The sequence below is a fragment of the Lissotriton helveticus genome, chromosome 6 (genome assembly GCF_964261635.1).
Source record: "Lissotriton helveticus chromosome 6, aLisHel1.1, whole genome shotgun sequence".
Classification (NCBI taxonomy): domain Eukaryota; kingdom Metazoa; phylum Chordata; class Amphibia; order Caudata; family Salamandridae; genus Lissotriton; species Lissotriton helveticus.
Window position 1 is genome coordinate 520,857,953 of NC_136067.1, and position 19,595 is coordinate 520,877,547.

At 47.6% G+C, this 19,595-nt stretch overlaps 1 protein-coding gene across 2 annotated transcripts in view; it reads right to left on the bottom strand.

Moving 5' to 3' along the window:
- RAB23 (RAB23, member RAS oncogene family) overlaps positions 1-19,595 on the bottom strand; it is a 548,767-nt gene that overhangs the window by 298,529 nt on the left and 230,643 nt on the right. For both annotated transcript variants that reach the window (XM_078647984.1, XM_078647983.1), the window contains exon 5: positions 11,603-11,685. In XM_078647984.1, the coding sequence (XP_078504110.1) occupies positions 11,603-11,685 (83 nt within the window). The remainder of the gene's footprint in view (positions 1-11,602; positions 11,686-19,595) is intronic.

A 19,595-nucleotide genomic window follows, 5' to 3' on the forward strand; every position in this document is an offset into this window, starting at 1 on the left:
AGATGCCATACATTTACCGACATCTATTGCTATCATGAAGTGCAAAGCACATACGAAAGTTACTGACACTATTTCCCAAGGTAATGATCTAGCAGATCGCACAGCCAAGCTTACAGCCCAGACTCCAGACATTTCAGTTAACCCGACACAGACACATATTCCAGATCCGACTACATGTATGACAGTTAAGGACCCTACTCAAGACGTCATAGATATCCAGTCACATGCTACTCCCGATGAAATCAAGAAATGGTCCGAACAAGGAGGGGTCCAGACAGATCAGGGATGGGTAACGAAGGGTAGAGCCACATGGTTTCTCCCCGACTCTATGGTTCAAGTCATTATCAATACCGCACATAGTCCAGCACATTTAGGAGAAAAAGCTATGTTAGATAGTATCCAGAACATTTGGTTCAACAAGCATTTACGAGCTGCAGCTAAGCAGAAGGTCCGTACCTGTATGATATGTTGCCAGTTTAATCCAGGTAAAAGTGTCCCGGTGGAACAAGGTGGATTCCAGCCCCCTGACCACCCTTTTGAAGTCCTCCAGATGGATTATATTCAGATGGAGCGATGTCGAGGTTTCAAGTATGTCCTCGTAGTTGTATGCGCTTTGTCCAGGTGGACAGAGGCATATCCAGTCCCAGATTACACAGCCGCGACCACTGCCAAGCAGTTGGTTCGTGAATTCTTCCCCCGCTACGGACTCCCTAGAGTCGTATATTCTGATAACGGCCAGCCATTCTCATCCGAGCTTATGAAACATATTTCCCTGTTGTTAGGGTACCAGTGGAAGTTCCATTGTGTACGCCATCCAGAAGCAGCTGGTCTAGTAGAGAGACATAATCAGACCCTGAAAATTCGAATTGCAAAAGTATGTAAAGAGAAAGGTGTAGACTGGCTAGTAGCTCTGCCAGTCGCTTTGTTTTATATGCGCATGGTCGCACATTCCAGATCAGGTCTGTCTCCGTACGAGGTCGTATTCGGCCGCCCCCCTAACATGTGGGGTACACCTAGACCCCGAAGTATTACCGATGTTTCAAGTAATATGCTGACAGATTACCTAGCTTCCTTGATGTCTGCCCTCAACTCTTGTCGTTCACAGGTTGCTGCCGCATTTCCAGACAATACCGAGGTGGCACCGCATGAAATCGTTCCCGGATGCATGGTTCTTGTGAGGAACTTTGATCGTTCAAGTCCGCTGGAGCCTCGCTGGAAGGAACCCAAACAGGTCCTCCTGGCCACCCGTACTGCCGTCAAGCTGGAAGGCAGGAAAGGCTGGGTCCATTTGTCACATGTGAAAAGATTTTTTGGATTGAAGTCTGTTACCAAGAACATTACCGAGGATTTGAAAGACTGCCAAAGTACTATTCTTAAGGACTGTCCCGCAAAAGACTATGATACGAATCCCTCCCTGTTAGAGAAAACTCCGCAACAGGAGTATAAGCTAAAATTAAGGTCTAGTAAAATAAGTCAGCCAGTTTGATTGTCTAAGTCCTCCCCTAGGTGAAACGGTTAGACCGGTTTCTGACATGTATAAAATAGACCCCCATAGTGAGAGAGTTAGTCAAAACTCAATCCGATGTATCGTTTTTCTAAGTTTCATATTGTTTTTCAGCCTTATGTTTACCTGCACAGGTTATGCATTTTATTTGTATTTTCCAGTTCCTCATGTAAATACGCCTTCTATTGCTACAGTAGAGCACACGTTTAGTGATCTGCCTCCTCATGAACTCTCTTATCGTCTTGCTATGCGTAATAATTCCTTTATCCGCATGTTACATTATTCACACCAGACCAGCAATGCCACTAATTGTTGGGTGTGTGGTCGACTCCCCCCTTTCCAGACACCGAAGGGAGTTCTGCCACTCTTTCCTTATCCATTTTCACATAATGGTTCGTGTGGAGCATGGTCCACGTTAACGTCATCCTCAACAGATATGTCTTTTCTTAACAGTACATGTTTTCCAGACAAGCAAGGTCTTCCCCACAGAACAGGGTTAGATCTAGAGAATGAAGTTTATAATTTGGGTAATTATTCTTCGAATTTTATGGTCCTGAATGTTCAGTCTGATTCTACTCCAGACTTACCTGCTATGTCAGTACTACCAGTCAAAGGTGAATTATGTGTCCGAAAGAATGGTTCCGTACATGTAGGACATAGTGATTGTACTACTGTTGTCAAGTATAGTGACAGTAGGAAATCTATTTTCAAAGCTTCACGTCATTCCTATTTTGTTTGTGGTCAAACCGCATATGTTCGTCTGCCCCTCGATTGGGATGGTATCTGTTACATTGCCTTCCTACTGCCACCAGTTTTTCTAGCCCCACCTGACTATCATAGGAATTCCCACCTAGTACATACTAGACACAAGAGAAATCTCCCGATTGTCGACTATACTGAAACTGCTCTAGAGCAATACATAGACATCAATAAAGGTGTCTTTCTATTGAGTTGTACAAATTACGCCCCGATAAGGTGGCGCCGTATCTCCGCGCCATGTTTCTAGAATCTCGTGAGCGGAACATGCTTCCTTATGATCAGCGTCTGGCGACAATCGTCGTCATTCCCAAAGAGGGTAAACCGCGTGACCTCTGTTCCTCGTATAGGCCCATATCCCTCCTAAATGTTGAACCTAAGGTGTTGGCTAAACTTTTGGCGACCCGTCTCCTTTCGGTTCTTGGGGAGTTGGTCCATCCGGATCAATCTGGCTTTATCCCGCATCGCAACACTGCTCTGAATTTACGTCGCCTCCACGGCGCGCTGGCGAGGGCGGGGCTTTTGACTGAACCGGCCATTTTGGCGTCCCTGGATGCCTCCATGGCCTTTGATACTGTGGAGTGGCCCTATTTATGGGCGACACTTGAGAAATTTGGATTCGGGTGCGAGTTTATTAGCTGGGTTAGGCTGTTGTACGCGGAACCTCTGGCGCAAGTTGTAGTGAACGGTAGAGTGTCGGCCCCCTTCTCCTTGGGCAGGGGTACCCGTCAGGGTTGCCCCTTGTCCCCTCTGTTGTTCGCGCTCGCTCTTGAACCGTTGGCGGCCTGGCTCCGTTGGGAGCCGTCCCTTAAAGGTATTCGTTGGGCCCCGGATTTCGAAGACCGCGTCTCGCTTTATGCGGACGACATCCTCTTGTATCTTACTTCTCCTCGCAAGTCTTTATCTGTTTTATTTGACGTTCTTGCGTCCTTTGGCGCTAACTCAGGCCTCGTCATCAACTGGTCTAAATCCTGTGTATACGTTTTATCTGGTATCTTGCCTCCGTTGCCGAGTAGACTTCCTCTTCAGGTGGTCCGGGATGGTTTCAAATACTTGGGAGTTTTTGTTACCTTGGATCCGTCCCTTCGTTTTGATCGTAATCTCCTTCCCCCGTTGCTTAGGCTCCGTTTGGACGTTGCCCGCTGGCGCAAACTTCCCCTGTCTCCACTGGGTCGGGCGGCCCTGTTTAAGATGATGTCACTACCGCGGTTTCTCTACGCTCTCCAGAATTATTATGATCCTATCCCCAAGACCTATTTTCGGGAGATCGAGAGCCTTCAGAGGCAACTTATTTGGGATGGGCGACCGCGCATTGCTCTCGCGAAACTTTCCATCCCGTGGTACGATGGGGGCATGGCGCTCCCCGATATTAAGAGATACTACTGGGCTTCCCATCTGTCCGCTATTAATCATGCTATGTTCTCGCCGGGTCGTAATCCGGCGTTTGAGATGGATAAACTTCAGCTTCCGGGAGGTGACTTTAACAGAGTGCTCTATTCTCGTTCCGCTGGGCGCCATCTTGTGGGACCTACTTTGACTGCTTTGACGGTGTGGCGTGCTGCGAATGTGAGCCTGGGCTGGGAGGATCGCTTGACGTTGGCGACGCCGCTTTATGCTTCGGAACGTCTGGGCGGTCTTTGGTCTTCCAAGGGTTTTGACCGTTGGGACTTGATTGGGATCTCTAAAGTGGGGGATATATACTCTAAGGGTTCTGTGCGCCCGTTTCAGGCCCTCCAGGCTGAATACGGCCTGAGTAGTCGGGAATTCTTTCGTTATTTACAGATCAGGCACGCTTTGGTTTCGGTGTTTGCTCCTGGTGAGATTCCGCCTGACTCTTCTCCACTTGAAGACCGTATCCTTGACGAACATCTTCCTGATAGCACTATCTCCCTGATCTATAAAAAGTTGATTAACAATCGGACTGACTTATTGGCCCGACTTCGGGAACAGTGGATGGGAGATGGGTTGGAACTTGATGATGAGGATTGGCAATCGGCCCTCTCCTCTCCGAAGGAGGTGGCTATACCGGCTCGGCTCCGTTTGGTCCAATTGAAGATCCTTCATCGGGTGTACGTGACGGGACCGCGACTGATAGTGATGGGCTTTTCCTCCGATGGACTGTGTAAGCGTGGATGTGGTTTGCGTGCTACTTTCCTGCATATTCTTTGGGAGTGCCCGATGGTGGCTGCTTATTGGGTGGCTGTGCTTGATTTGATGACTGTGGTGACAGGGATATCCTTGCGTCCGGAACCTCGTCGCTGTCTTTTGAATGTTTGGGAGCCCACGGACTATTCGGTGGCACAGACTAGATGGGCCACCCTGGGCTATATGATTGCGAAGCGAGATATTGCGCAACTTTGGGGGGCCTCCAGGCCCCCTGCCCTCTCGCAATGGGAGAATAACATGGATTGGTCCATGTTCCGTGAGAAAACTGTCTATGTGGCCAGGGGCAGACCCAGGGCATGGGTGAAGGTGTGGGGTCAATGGAACGAATACCGTGGAGACATTTGTACTCCTCCCCTTGTGGACACTATCGAGATTACCCTGTCTCCTTAGGCTAGCGTTCCCGGAATCTTCATATAGGGACTGAGCTGGTGTCTCCGGCTCTCCCCCCTTCTTCTTCCTGATCTCTGCCCCCCTCCCCCCCCCCCCCCCCACTCCGCACTCCTTAGTGCTTAGGATATTGCTACTGCACTTCCGCTGCTGTCCTCCCCTTGCGTCCCTTGGGCTGACCTTCAGTGATACACTCTCGCCTTTTTGTATGTTTGTTCTTTCATATATATAAAACCTGTTTTTGTCCTGTATATTATGTGGAGTATTGCATTGTTTATTGACGGTTACCTCTGCGGGCATGTATGATATGTGTCTACTCCTCTTTAGCGGCTGGCCCGTGTGGTTGTAGGCCCATCCTTGTACCTTTTTGCTTGCTCAAATAAAGGTTTTTTAAAAAAAAAATAAAAAAAAAAATAAAGGTGTCTTTCCCTACTTAGGTACTGTCGTGAATAGTAAACTGATACGTAGATTAACCAGAACCCTCGAAGCAGTAGTGATTGAGACTACTTCTGCTCTAAGTAACTTAACCGAAGAGCAATCCTTTATGAGAATTGTCGTGCTCCAGAATCGTCTCGTCCTTGACGTCATACTGGCCGATAGGGGCGGGGCCTGTAGAGTCATCGGATCTAGTTGCTGCATTTTCATTCCTAATAACGCGCCGTCTGTTTATTCAGCTATAACCAGACTCCATAAAATTGCCCATATGTTACACCAAGATCCAGGCACCTGGACATGGTCCGGTTGGTTCTGGAATATGATTTCCGCCTGGGGATGGAAAGTATTGTCTTTTCTAGGTATTGCAGTAGCGATCATATTCAGTTGCTGCCTCTGTATACAATGTGGCCCTGCGATTTGCGGCATTTGTGCTACCTCTTGTATTCCTAGTCCCAAGTCCCGTTCTAAATCCAGTTCCAAGAAAATTCGAGACGAGCAAATGATACTGTATGAAATGATAGATGGTATCATGAATATTGATGTTTCCTGATGGAAACGTAGTGACAAGGAGGGAATGTGGAAAAGTAAAATTTGCCATGTTCTGTGTCCCTATGTGTCCTCCATCTTATGTTATGTGTGCATGATTAATATGCATATGTATTCCCCATGTTCGATTAAAGACGCAATTATAGTTGTGTCCATCTCTAGTATGCCAGTTTCCAGTTCTCATGAAAACTACGAGTATTAGGCCTATGTAAAGTTACGTTGCCACGTTTCTCAGTGTGCACGTTATTTCATTGTAAAGTCCCCGTTTTCTAGGCCTCAAAAGGGGCCCGGACACCAGATTCAGCTTCTGTCTCCTGAACCCTCGCTGAGGAGCGATACAGCCCCCACCTGTATCCTCGACCCTTCACTTACTTCCTGCCTCACAGTGCCCAGCTCAGCCTGGCTCTGCCCCCGAGTCTGCCAAGAGTATGTTATGATTCTAGTTATCAGTCCAGCCCTCCTTCTCTGCATTCCTAAGCTACTGAATCGCATCAATAGTTCCCGTCATCGTCTAGCCTTTACGTCTCCATGTAAAAGAAATACTGTATTTATGGTCATTTTATATTCCTCAACACGCACTACATGTAGAATAATGCATGCATCAGTCTTAGAGTCTGTTAGCCTTTACCCCGATAACTTTTGGATTCCATCAACATGTTCTCTAAACATCAGATACTAGATATTGTTTAGGCACATGTCGCCCTGACTCTCCAGACTTCAGTCTCTGCTCCTAGCACAGAGTTCATAGCCCCCAGCTTCTCCTAGTAACACGTCATTGTCAGTTTGCGCGCACCATTAGGTTAGAGGTCCCGGCTCCTTAGGTAGCCCCCTCCATGTTTCCGCCCCATTAATGACATATTCTATTACGTTTACATCACATGTCTATGTATACGCCTTGTTACACCCACTTTCACCCTTATCTTTCGCGACTGCTATTGACCACACCCACTGCTCCGCCTATTGTATTCACTGTAATGCAACTGTTTTAGTATATATGCTTGTGTACTGTTATTAAAGTTAGCGCGCTCATTCCCTGTCCCCCCTGCAGGGCCCTGCCATCCTGTTCCCGTGCAGGTTGTCCTGTTCCTGTCCTTTATGCTGTATTAAACCTGCAAACTCCTACTACCTCGAATCTTGACTCTTATTTATTGAGCTATCTGTTATTGCTATGTCCAGTCAAACCTAGATCCGGTATTATTTATTTATATACCACAAGTTTTCTGTGTGCCGGCCGCCATTTTAGGGACGCTCGAGTCCATAAGTTTCGGTTTCGTTTTCGGGTCGGCCATTTTAGGTGTAGTCGACACTGTAGGTTTCGGTTTCGATGTGGCCTGCTCAGCAAGTATGTCCGTGGCCGGGCCTGATGGCGGGGCCGTGGCTTGCGGCACGGGGTCTTGGGTAAGGCCGACTGGCGATCCCGTGACCCGATCGTGATCTTCGAAACCTTCGGGGCATAGCTCGTCCCCTGAGCTATCTTCCGCGGCCCCATAAATTTCTTCGACGTCCCCTACCTCGTCGACGTATTCAAGGCCTTGACCCGCGACTCCGTCGTCGTCCGCCGGATCCGCCTCGACCTCCGTTTCGGGTGGGGATATCTGGAGATGATGACCCTGTTCATCTTCTTCTTGGTCGCCGAAGATGTTTTCTGGATCCGTGGCCACTTGTCTGGCCTCCAGGCGCACCGCGCGCCGGAGCTTAAGAGTTTTCTTTGACCGGAACTGAGCGCAAGCCTTGCACTTGCCGTCGTCATGGTCCGGTGAAAGGCATTTGTTACAGACCGGGTGCAGGTCTATATGTGGGTACTTAGACCCACAGAGCGGACAGTACTTAAACGGACTCCGCTCCATGCTTGAAAGTAGCGGTCGTGTCGCGATGAGAAGGCCTCGACGTCCGAAGAGTGAAAAACTCCGCTGAATCCGACTCCAAGAGTTGGAAGAACTCGAGACCGTGCGCAAACAATACCGACGCTATAAAATATAAGACCTTTTGGCCTTAAAAAGTAAGTTTTACTCGGTTCCGACAGAGAGAAGTCGAGACCGCATCCGAACCCAATGGCGGAAAAAAACAATCTGAGGATGGAGCCGATGCCCATGCGCACTGTAGTCCAGGGGAGGAGCCACCTATCTCAGGATACTTCGAAGACTCTTCCAGGACAACAATGTGCGATCATCCGGACCCAACACTAGGCGGCGATCTAATGCTAAGATATGAATTTAGCAGCCCACATGCCTCGAACCCATGGTCCCAGGCATCAAGGTGACATCTAAAAGAACCCGAGAAGGCAACGGTTCCATATCAGCTTTAAGAGGTGGAAGAGAGCATGAGGCAACAAAGATGGCCAAGGCAGGTTGAAAATATTCATGGGTTATTAGTTCAAGAGTAGGACCAGGGGTGGGAGGAGCCAAGATGGCGGAGGAGACAGACGTGTAGTCGCCCGGCTCCGCGAGCCTTTGTCTCCCGCAGATAAATTCTGTTATCCATCCTGTTACTGAGTGGCTGCGGGGGAACGACGAAAGTAAGCGAAGGCTGTTGCCGTTTTTCCGAGGGCCCTGCCAGCCTCCCACCTTGAGATATCGCCGAGCTGCTTCGGCGGCCGCTCCTGGACATTGAGCTGAAGCCCGGACTGACCCGCTAAGATGGCGCCTGCTGGAGCTCCGTGACCCGATCGAGTCGGGACAATGCTGACGACCTGCCTTGCAACATGCGGATCCCTGTAGCCATTGGCCCCTCTCACAGGGCTTTCCTTTGGCCGCCTGGTCTTTGCCCCGCCGATCTGCTGTGTAGGATGCCCAGGTGAGACACGCCGCGCATTCCCCGCATTGGTCTGTGGCCAGCTGACGGTGCCTGCCTCTGACTCGTCCTCGCCCTTGGTCGGTCGAGGGTGTCTCATCCTGCTGTGCCTCCGTTACCGGCTGCCCTGAACTGCACCGGTGACCTGAGACCCTGTTTTGTTTTGCGGACCTTGCCGACTTAACCCCGTGCTTTCCCGGCAGAGGGACGGAAATGGATGGCGCTGTTGTAGCGAGGGAAGGCTATGCTATGACCCATTAAATGTGCCGTCGGGGGGGCTTCTGATCGGTGTGCCGGGGGACGAGCCGCACATTACGCTGTGGATGAAGTGGAACCATCACCCGAGCCGACCCGCGGCTCTGTTATGTTAGCGCTTGCCGACCTGAGGGCTGCGTGGTGTGCAAGCTCCTGTTTGCTGGGCAGGATGCTTGACGATGTGATACTCTCAATGGCGCTTATACCACCGACTTCTTCCCCACGCAGTGCTGATCTGCCTTCATTGGGCTCCAACTGTTCTACGATGTTACCGCCCAAACACATGGGAGATGTTTCTTTTGGCGACGCTACACTGTTTCCCTTCTTGCTGGATATCAAGACTTCAACCGGGACAGTGCAACCATGGTTTACAGAGCCGTCAGTGCAGCGACTATCTTTCCTGCAGATTTGTTACCCGCAGGCTCCGTTACTTTTGTATCTTACTCTGGAATGCCTGTCTGCCCTGATTTTGATACTCCCTTGGGACAATGAGACTGAATGTGCTTGGCGGAATCCATTTTGCCCTTTGATGACTCAATTCTGCCGAGGGCGGCCATCTTGCTCCTTTGTTCTATCTGTGGTGGGCTCTGGCCGGGAGCCATGGCTGGGCGGGCATTTGCGATCGGGCCAGGGCTAGGAATCTCTTTGTTCTGAACTGTGTTGGACTGTCTGGTGGAGTCTCGGACTTTGGCGCTTCCTCTGCACGTGCTACAGTAATATCCCTTCCCATCTCGTTTTGTGATTCAAGCTTATTGTGATTATTCACGTATGGGGTGGAGGAGTACAATGATGGCTGGGGAGTTTCCGGGACATTGGATTTGGCCCTCCTCCGGTGATAATAGATCTATACTTGCTGGGGATTGGGGTTGGAATGTTGTACGTACTGGCTGCATGTATCGTATGTATGGTGTAGATTGTTTCCCCCGTCTGTCTCTATTATTGCTAGTGGTGGATCTGCTTTACAATCATGGCGTCCTTCGAGATATTGTGACCTTTGTCAATGGCACAGTCGGCGCCATATACTGGCTACCCTGATAAGTCGCGGGCTATCGGCTCCACCGCGTTCTCTTTGGTTCCTGTCTCCTGATCATGGAAGTTTAGTCTGACGTGGGGGCTGTTTGTTTAGGGTAGCGTCCATCCTGCTCTCCTTTGTTTGCGTCCTCATTAAGGCGGCCATTTTGTCCCTTTGTTCCGACTGGGGCGGGCTTCTGTTGGGCGTCCTGGTGTAGTGGTCGCTCGCGACCTGATTAGCGCTGGTGATCTCCGGGGGTTCACCTTTGTTAGACTAGCTGGTACGACTTTGAACTCTGCCACCTCTCTGGCGTATGTAATGGTTGTAGCTCCCCACATTTGTTCTGCTAATGATGTCTATCCTGGTATGTTCGCACATGGGGTGGGACTGTGCATATCCTGCTATTGCCCGTATGGACGGGGTGATCATTCCGGTACTGACTTGGGAACCCGGATGTATCTGATTCAATTCTCCTTTTGGTAGTGTACTTCTCGATATTATTGTTTCATTCGGTAAAGGGGGCTATACATGGCTGGGAGACCGGGAGTCTTGTTAGTGTTAGGGCTCCTCCCCCCGTTTCAGTTTCCTTTCCTTTCTCTTTTGGGAGTGGTAGAATAGCTTGTTCTTTTCTTCCTCCCGATACTTCAAGTGTGAACATCTTTCTTTTCTTACCTTTTCTTCTGATTCTATATTTCGGGTTCTTTGCTGGGCGACAGGCACTTTGCCGGGGGGGGGGGGTAGGCCGTAGCCTCCGGATTGTTGTAGGGTGGGGGGGTAGATATAGTTTTCCTCTTTAGTTTCTATGGGCCTTATTTCTCTAATTTCTGCGCTTTCTTGCCTTGGTTTCTGTTCTGGGTCTGTAATAGGGGTTAGTAGGGAGTGGGTGGCGCTGAGGGTGGTGCGTAAAAGTCGACTGCAGCTACTGTTGTTTTGTATGGTACTGCCATATTGACGTGATGTTCTTCCCAATGTTGTTCTTATTGATGCCGCCTGCTCATGTTATGGAGCTAATGTCCGGACTCAGTTCTTCTTGACTCTATTCTTTACTGATTTATATTTCACTCGAAACTTTGGAAATTTAACCTTCAATGCCTCTTCTCCTTGGCGGCATAACTCCATTCAATGTAACTGTTACCGATTGCTGCTATCTTGCCTGATGCCGCTGTAGAACCGCATTGCTCGCACCTGTGCTTAACAGTCCCGTGGCCGGCCTGATGGTTGTAGGCCCGTATTTGTTCTCTTTTCGTGCACAATAAAGGTTTTCAAAAAAAAAAAAAAGAGTAGGACCAGGCTCCAGGAAATAAGAGCATGGCGCTTTGGATCCCTTTCATTGTTTTCCATGAAGCGATGAAGAGAAGTGCCACTACTTCTTGTTCATCTTTTTGTGTCTTCTTTTGGTAATGGAGCTTCAGCGGTGAGGCCAAGAGCGAACCTTGGATTTAAAAGGAGCACTTTATTTCACCTTCATGAAAGACATGAATTATTAGAGTGACTCTACTGTGGTTTCCAACGCAGGCATGGTTTAGGATGTTTGACAAAAAGGAGAACCTATTGTGCTTTTGTCATGAAGTTAAAAACTGGGGTAAATGAGGCAAGAAAACGTGGAAAGATAGTGACTGATGTGACTGACAGCCCCCCTTTCTAAGATTCTGAAAATGAAACATTTGGATTTTCAGTTTCAAACATTCTTTTCACAGTGACATATCCTAAACCTTTAAAAAACTCTCACAACCTTTGAACACATTAGTTACCTTCGGTTACATTTAGATCTTCTTTTACTGAAGTTCGGTAGAATCGCAACTTTAGTTTTTTTGCCAGGCCCTCTGCTTCTTCACTACGAAAGACAAAAATAAGGCTCGTTACAGTTTGCCAAGTAACAAATGTACATACGGTTACCATCTTGTCCTAGTATTAAACAGGAAAACACATTTCAGGACTGTTCTACCATTTAAAATGTTTTCATGGCTATGGGCGAAGGCATGCTGTGTACACAGGTGCAGAAGTCTCTTGAGATACCAATGTCAAACTGCATAATCCTTTTTCCGATTGATATATGAAGGGAAAGTCATCTGCACATCAGTTTGTATGCACACAGAAAGCACAGAGAAGCGTGAATGGTAGACAATCCCTTGCCTGAGGAATTAAATGGGATCTTTCATTTCCATCTATGAGAAGGGTAAATAGGTGTTTATAAAAGATGTACAAAAATGTGAATCTGTTTCTAAGCATGCATCTCCAGTTTATTAAATTATTTTTTGATACAACTCAAATGTTCTCATAATTGTGTAAATGGCCCTTATCACATTGCTTCAATGTAACCTGAACTCTACAAGACACTACAAACTTTGTTTTGACTTGCCCTAAACCCCCAACTGTATCCTACAAAGGAGGGAAATACCATGGGCCACTCTCTCAGGTATCTGGTTGGCCTGGAAATTTAAGTCTGGCTCTTCAGTTCTTCGACCAAACCAAGAGGATCGCCATCCTCATGAGAGGCTCAACATAACTGTGCAAGGCCCGAGAATACTCATAATGTAGCATGCTGTACGAAATTCCACTGTTAAACTATGGATGAGAAAGGTCATTCTTGATATGAACTGTGGATTCTCTCCCACACCACTAAAACTGAAGATTATGCAAAGGTAAAACAGTTATAACAAGGGCAACTATAGCTCATTGTGGTTATCTTGGCCTGATCATCAAAGCAATCCTCAGAAAAAAATGTTGTGTGAATGTGTAACAAATCAATCAATTAATAGAATGTGAAAAATATGAAATTTAGAGCGTTATAGTAAGTTCAGGTAAAAAGAGAAAAAAAAACTAATAAGGAAAAGAAAAATGAAAAAATAGGCCAAGGGTCCAATAGTTACAAAAATTGTGAAACTATAACAAAGTCAAATGCAGAAGGCATTATACAGAAACTCAATGAAAAATGAAAAAATAGCTTAAAATTTCCAAGAGACTCCCCCAGAGTTAGAACCGAGACCTGGGTACCTCAGAAGGCTGAAAGACAATACCATAAGGAAATATCAAGGTGGTGGTTGGGAGCTGGCCACGTTTTCAACCTTCACAGTCTTGGGGAGCACCCTTGCTGATGCCAGAGCAGCCAGATGTATGGCAAGTATCATTAAAGCTTCTTTATTCTACTGTCAATCCGCTACCTTAAAAAGGAACTATCTTAATACTCTCCACAAAATCTACATGATGCCCAGCAAAATAAGTAAATTTGAAAGTGGCCCGGTTCCAAGTTGTAAAAGATGTGGTGCGATGAATGTTAATCATATCCACATGTACATGCTTTGCCAGGTGCTAAACAGTTTTTGGGAAGAAATAAGCGAAATATTGTCAGAGATTTTGGATTAAGTACTTAAGGTAAGAAAACGAGTTACTTACCTGTAACTACGGTTATCCAGTATTGGTATCTTTCATAGATTCACATGCCTGAATCATTCCCCGTCGTCGAGGCGGGAGTCCCACGGTAAATAAAATATATAATAGCAGTGCCTAAAATTTCTTGTAGTAGGCTGGAAAAGCCTAAAGGCCTAACTAGGCCTCAAAACTTAGCAGCCTATCTACATCATTATGTAAAAAGACCTGAAATATTAGCCTCAGCCAATCAGCTGTCCTCACCCTCTAGAACCTTCCCTGCTCAGGCAGTTCTCCTCAGATTTTCCCAGCACAAGTGAGAAGTAGTATCCATAGCCAGAACTGCCCTACCGGGGAGGAGGGTGGGTGCATGTGAATCTATGAAAGATACCAATACTGGATAACCGTAGTTACAGGTAAGTAACTCGTTTTCTTATCCAGTATTAGGGTATTTTTCATAGATTCACATGCCTGAATCAGAATAGCAAGCAGTAACATCATGTCTGTCGATAGAGGAAGGTGGGAGACAAAGAAAATATAAATCAATCCCCACACAACCAGGAAGGTAATAGAGTACAAAACATGTCAACATAACATATGCATCAAAACCTTCGAATATAACAGATAGGACAGCATTATAAATATGTAAAGTTTAAAATATATAATCTTTCCAACCTTAGTGAAGAAGATGCTGCAGCACTGCATCACCAACAGCTGTGTCATCTTGAACTGCCGACTGCAGACAGTAATGTTCGGTAAAAGTGTGCACACTTTTCCAAGTAGCAGCTCGGCAAATGTTCTCTAGAGTCACTCCAGCGAAAAGGGCCGTAGAGGTCGACACTGTTCTTGTGGAATGAGCTTTGACCTTCCTTGATAAAGGTCTATTGGCCTTGTCGTGACAGAAGGTAATTGTGGAGGACAACCACCTGGCAATAGTTGCTTTTGTGACAGCTTGACCGAAGGTGGGTCTTCCATAGGCAACAAACAGTTGTGTAGATTTACGCATGTCTTTTGTCTTTTGCAGATAGAATTTCAGACATCTTTTGACATCTAGAGAATGTAAAACCCTTTCTGCAGGAGTTTTCGGATCCGGGAAAAAGGTTCTAAGTTTGACCGGTTGATTAATGTGGAATTGAGTTGGTACTTTAGGAATGAATTTAGGGTTGGTCCTAAGTGTAACAAAGTCCTTAGAGAACTGCAGAAAAGGGGGAGTAATAGTGAACGCCTGTATTTCACTAACTCTGCGAGCAGAAGTAAGAGCCAACAGAATTGCAACTTTCCAAGTCAGAAATTTCAGTTCCGCTTTATGGATTGGTTCAAAGGGCCTTTTAAGAAGTTGGGAAAGGACTACATTAAGATCCCATTCCGGAGGAGGAGGACGAACTGGAGGAAAAACTCTGAAGAGACCTTTAAGGAATTGTTTGATCAAGGAGGAAGAACATAAGGATGGTTTGTTGGAGTGCTTCCTGAATCTGGAGATTGCTGCCAGATGTACTTTAATGGAAGAAAAAGCTAGACCTGATTTAGCCAGAGAAAGCAGGTATGGAAGGATGGCTTCAGGAGGAGCCTGCAGCGGATGAACATCATTATCTCCACACCATGAACAAAACCTCTTCCACTTGAAACGGTATGTTTTGATGGTACTTTGTGCACGTGCTTGCGACAAGATTTTCCTGCATTCCGAGGGAATGTTTAGGTCTTTGAACTCTAGGAAATCAGGAGCCAAGCGTGCAAGTGCAGCGATTGAGGATCTGGCTGTTGAATCTGACCGTCCTCTCTTGTCAGCATCGATATAGTCGGTTTGAGCCGAAACGGAGGCTGTTGAGACAGCAGGAGAAGCTCTTGAAACCAATATTGTCTCGGCCAACGTGGAGCAATGAGAATGAGAGTGCAGTGTTCCCTCTTCATCTTTTGCAGGACTTTCGGAATGAGCGGAATCGGAGGATAAGCGTACGCAAACATTCCGGTCCATCTCATGAGGAGGGCGTTTCCTCTTGACCCCCGTCCTGGGAACCTGCTGGCATAAAACAGGCACTTGCTGTTTTGCTGCGTGGCAAACAAATCCAGCGTTGGTCTCCCCCAAAGGCGAAAGACTGTGTCTACTTGATGTTGTTCGAGTTCCCATTCGTGACAGTCCACAAAAGTTCTGCTGAGACTGTCTGCTAGAGAGTTTCGAATCCCTTGAACATGCTCTGCTTTGAGGGATATGTTGTACTGTAAGGCCCATTCCCACATTTCCTGAGCTTGCAGTGACAGGGTAAGAGATTTCGTTCCTCCCTGTTTGTTTATGTAGAACATGCTGGTGGTATTGTCCGTGCGCACCAGGACGGACGAATTCACGATCCTCGGTAGGAAAGCTTGCAGGGAAAGAAAAATGGCTCTGAGTTCCAATATGTTGATGTGCATCTGTTGGTACTGATGAGACCATCTTCCCTGGATTTGAAGGTCCTGAAGGTGACCTCCCCAACCTTCCATGGACGCATCCGTAGTCAGAGTGTAGTCCGGAATCTCTTGGAGGAAGGTGAGGCCCTGCGACAAGTTGTGTGTCTTCGACCACCAGAGAAGAGCCTGTTTCATTTTGACAGTGACTTTGATGCGGTCGTCGAATGATCCTTCGACCTGCTTCCACTGACGAAGCAACTCTTCCTGCAACGGTCTCATTCTGAGTCTTGCCATAGGAATGAGATTGATCGCAGCTGAACACATCCCCAGAAGGGAAGCATACATCCGAACTGAAAGTGACTTTATTGCGGATATTTGTTTTGCCAGTTTGACGAGCTTGTTTTGACGCTCCTGTGTCAAGTATGCCTTGCACTGGCATGTGTCCAAGACTGCACCCAGAAAAGTCAGTCGTTGATGAGGGTGGAGCTGAGATTTTTGAGAATTGAGGGTCAATCCTAGGTTCGAGAACAGTGAAAGTGTTTTGTTGACTGCCTCCATGGTCGAATGACTGGTGGGACCCTTTAACAGCCAGTCGTCGAGGTATGGGAACACCTGGAGTCCCAGGGACCTCAACATTGCAGCCACTGGAGCTAGGCATTTCGTGAAGATTCTGGGGGCCGATTTGAGGCCGAATGGGAGGACTTTGAATTGGAAATGGACGCCGGCCACTTGAAATCTTAGGAATTTGCGGTGGTTGGGGTGAATAGGGATGTGAAAATATGCGTCTTGCATATCCAGAGAAGCCAGAAAGTCTCCTTCGTTTAGACAATTCAGAATGTCCTTCAACGTTACCATGCGGAAACTCTGTTTCTTTAGATATTTGTTGAGTTTGCGCAGGTCCAATATTGGACGCCACTCTTCTGAATTTTTCTCCACAAGGAAGAAACGTGAATAAAAGCCCAGCCCTTTCTGAGAAGGTTGGACTAGTTCTATTGCGTTCTTGTGTAGCATCTTTAAGGCTTCTTTGAAGAGTAAGCGCAGGCGAGGGGGAGGGGGACCCCTGGGCGGCGTTGTTGGAGGCTTCTGCAAAAACTCCAAAGTGTGTCCCTTGCTGACCAAATCCAGGACCCACTGATCTGAAGTTATCTTCCTCCATTGATGGTAAAAGGCGGAAATCTTGGCGCCCACGGGAAGGGAAAGAGGAGTGGCCGACATCCGGCAAAGCTCATTGGCGCTTGTTAGAATCTCTCCTTTGATTGCCTGAGCGCCGTTGTCCTCCTTGCCGAGAGAAAGAACCAGAAGCAGGCTGCCGGTTAGAAGATTGGTAGTATGGTTTGTTGTAGGAAGATTGATACTGTCGATTTTGTTGGTTTGAATAATTTCCTCTGGAGGAGTAACCACGACCTCTTGCACCTCTAAAGGACCCCCTCTTGTATTGCAGGGTTCCCAGAGATTTCGCTGTATCGGTATCGGTTTTAATAGCCAATAAAGCGTCATCAATGTGCTTTCCAAAGAAGGACTCGCCATCGAAAGACATGTCCAAGATCTTGGTTTGGACCTCAGGTCTAAAGGTGGTAGCCTTGAGCCAACCTTGACGTCTAAGGACAATTGCTCCAGCCAGTTGTCGAAAGTTGGTATTAGAAATGTCCAGGGCGCAATCAATAATTTCTGAGGCCGCCCTTTCACCTTCCTGCACAATTCTGCGTACATCCATCTGTTGATCCTCCGGGATCAGCTCAAGATATTCCGAGAGCTCAGACCACATTTGCCTGTCATATCGAGCCAGGATAGCTAAGGAATTAGCTGCTTTAATGGATGCTGCTGCGTTTGCAGAAAATTTCTTCCCAATGGCGTCAAGCCTTCTTCCCTCCTTGTCAGGTGGCGTTGAGATGGGAGCAGAAGGATTCTTGGACTTTTGCTGCGCCGCCTGAGAAATGACCGAATCCGGTCGAGGATGGCCGATCAAACAAGCAGGTGTATCGGATGGTGCTCGATACTTTTTATCAATCCTTTGTAAAACTGCTGGAATGGAGGCTGGTGTTTTCATTATATTGAGGCCTTCCTTCCATATATAGTCAATAATAGGTATGGCTCTGATCACTCTCCGATACCCTTCCTTAAAGTCATGTAAAAAGCAGTCCGACTGCTCAACTGTGACAACCAATTGAAATCTATTAGCAGCTCTCTGCATAATATTGTGAAAACCCCCAATATCTTCAGGCGGAGAGTCTGAAGGACGGGGAGGAGGCGGAGAAGGTGTAGGGATGACATAATCCTCCCAAGGGTCCACTGGAGTGTTATCCGGTAATTCTCCCTCCTCTCTACTTTCGTCACCATCAGAGGACGAACTGTCCACAACCTGAGGAATTGGTGAAGTACGTGGCTGTGGAGACAAAGGAGCTCTTGGCGACGGAGGTCGTGGCACAGTAGCCGGAGCAGATGACCCAGCGGGCGCACCCTCAGTGGGTGGAAATCTCTGTTGATAATCTGCCAACATAGCTTGCAAGTCCTGTATTAAGGAAGTAGGCAAATGTGTTGTGTCCTCAGACCGAGGAAGTCTAGAACGAGGTGACTGATATGGAGTGGAGTAGACGTCATGCGTATATTGCTCCTGAAACTCCTCTTCATCATCCTCTTGAAGTTTAATATGCAATTGAGAAGGGTGACAGGCAATCCCAAAGGGGTCATCATCCTCTTCTCCTTCTTCTGACTCTCCTTGCAGGTATGTCTCCAAAATGTGCGATGGCAAGAGCGGAGATATATGTGAATAATCCTGCCTTTTGTAAGTTTTCATTTGGAAATGAGTGAATTGTATCTTTGCTGGCGGGGAACCGTGCAGCCGATGAGCAGAAGCCCCAGTAAACGGATTCTCCGTCGACGGCGCTGCCAATGCTAAAGATTTTGCCGTCGACGAGGCCGTCAAAGGTATTGTCATTGACGAGTCCTTCGATGTTGAGAGTGTCGATAACGCCGTCATCGACGAGGCCGTCATCGGCGGGTCCCTCGTCGTCGAGACCGTCGCCGGCGTCTTCGTCGACGGGTCCCTCGTCGACGGGACCGTCGATGGTATCTTCGTCGACGGGTCCGTCGATGGTATCTTCGTCGACGGGTCCCTCGTCGACGGGGCCGTCGATGGTATCTTCGTCGACGAGTCCCTCGTCGACGGGGCCGTCGATGGTGTCTTCGTCGACGAGTCCCTCGTCGACGGGGCCGTCGATGGTGTCTTCGTCGACGATCCCTTCGTCGTCGGGGTCGTAGATGGTGCTCTCGTCGACGACGCCGTCGACGTGTCCGATGTTGGCGTCTTCGTCGACAAGATCTTCGTCGACGAGGTCGTCGATGATGTCTTTGACGACGAATCTTTTGGAGACAATGTCTAAAACGTCTGCTCCGTCGACGACCGCACGGCCGTCGTCGACGGAGCAGACGTTTTAGACGATGGAGCCTTCGTAGAGAAGGATTTCAAAGACTGTGACTTGGTTTTTGATATCAAAGGTGGAACAGACATCAAAGGTGAAGTGATAGCTGAAGTGGTAACCACAGAAGTAGAAGAGGAGGTAGAAGTCCAAGTAGTGGTAGGTACAGACACCAGAGTTAAAGTTTTGGTCTGGGTAGTACTCACATGTGAAGAAGCCGATGCACTCTTAGAAGGTTCTGAAGCTTTCTGAGAGGATTTCAACATTTTCTTTCTCTCAGGAGAAGCATTGTCCGTGGATCTAGCTCTCTTGCTAGAAGTTGAGGCTGTGTCCTCCTCATCAGTGGATGAAGACTTCAGCCACAAAAGAACCCTTGCCTCCCTATCCCTGATGGTTTTCTGAGGGAAGGTACGGCAAATTCTACATTCCTTCACCACATGTGAAGGGTGTAGACAATAAATACAATCCGAGTGCTTGTCATCCACATGGACTCTCTTCTTGAAGCAGGTTCCACAGGGTTTGAAAAGAGCTTTCCTTTCAGACATTTTAAGCTTGAAAATCCAAAAAACTGAGTAGGCAC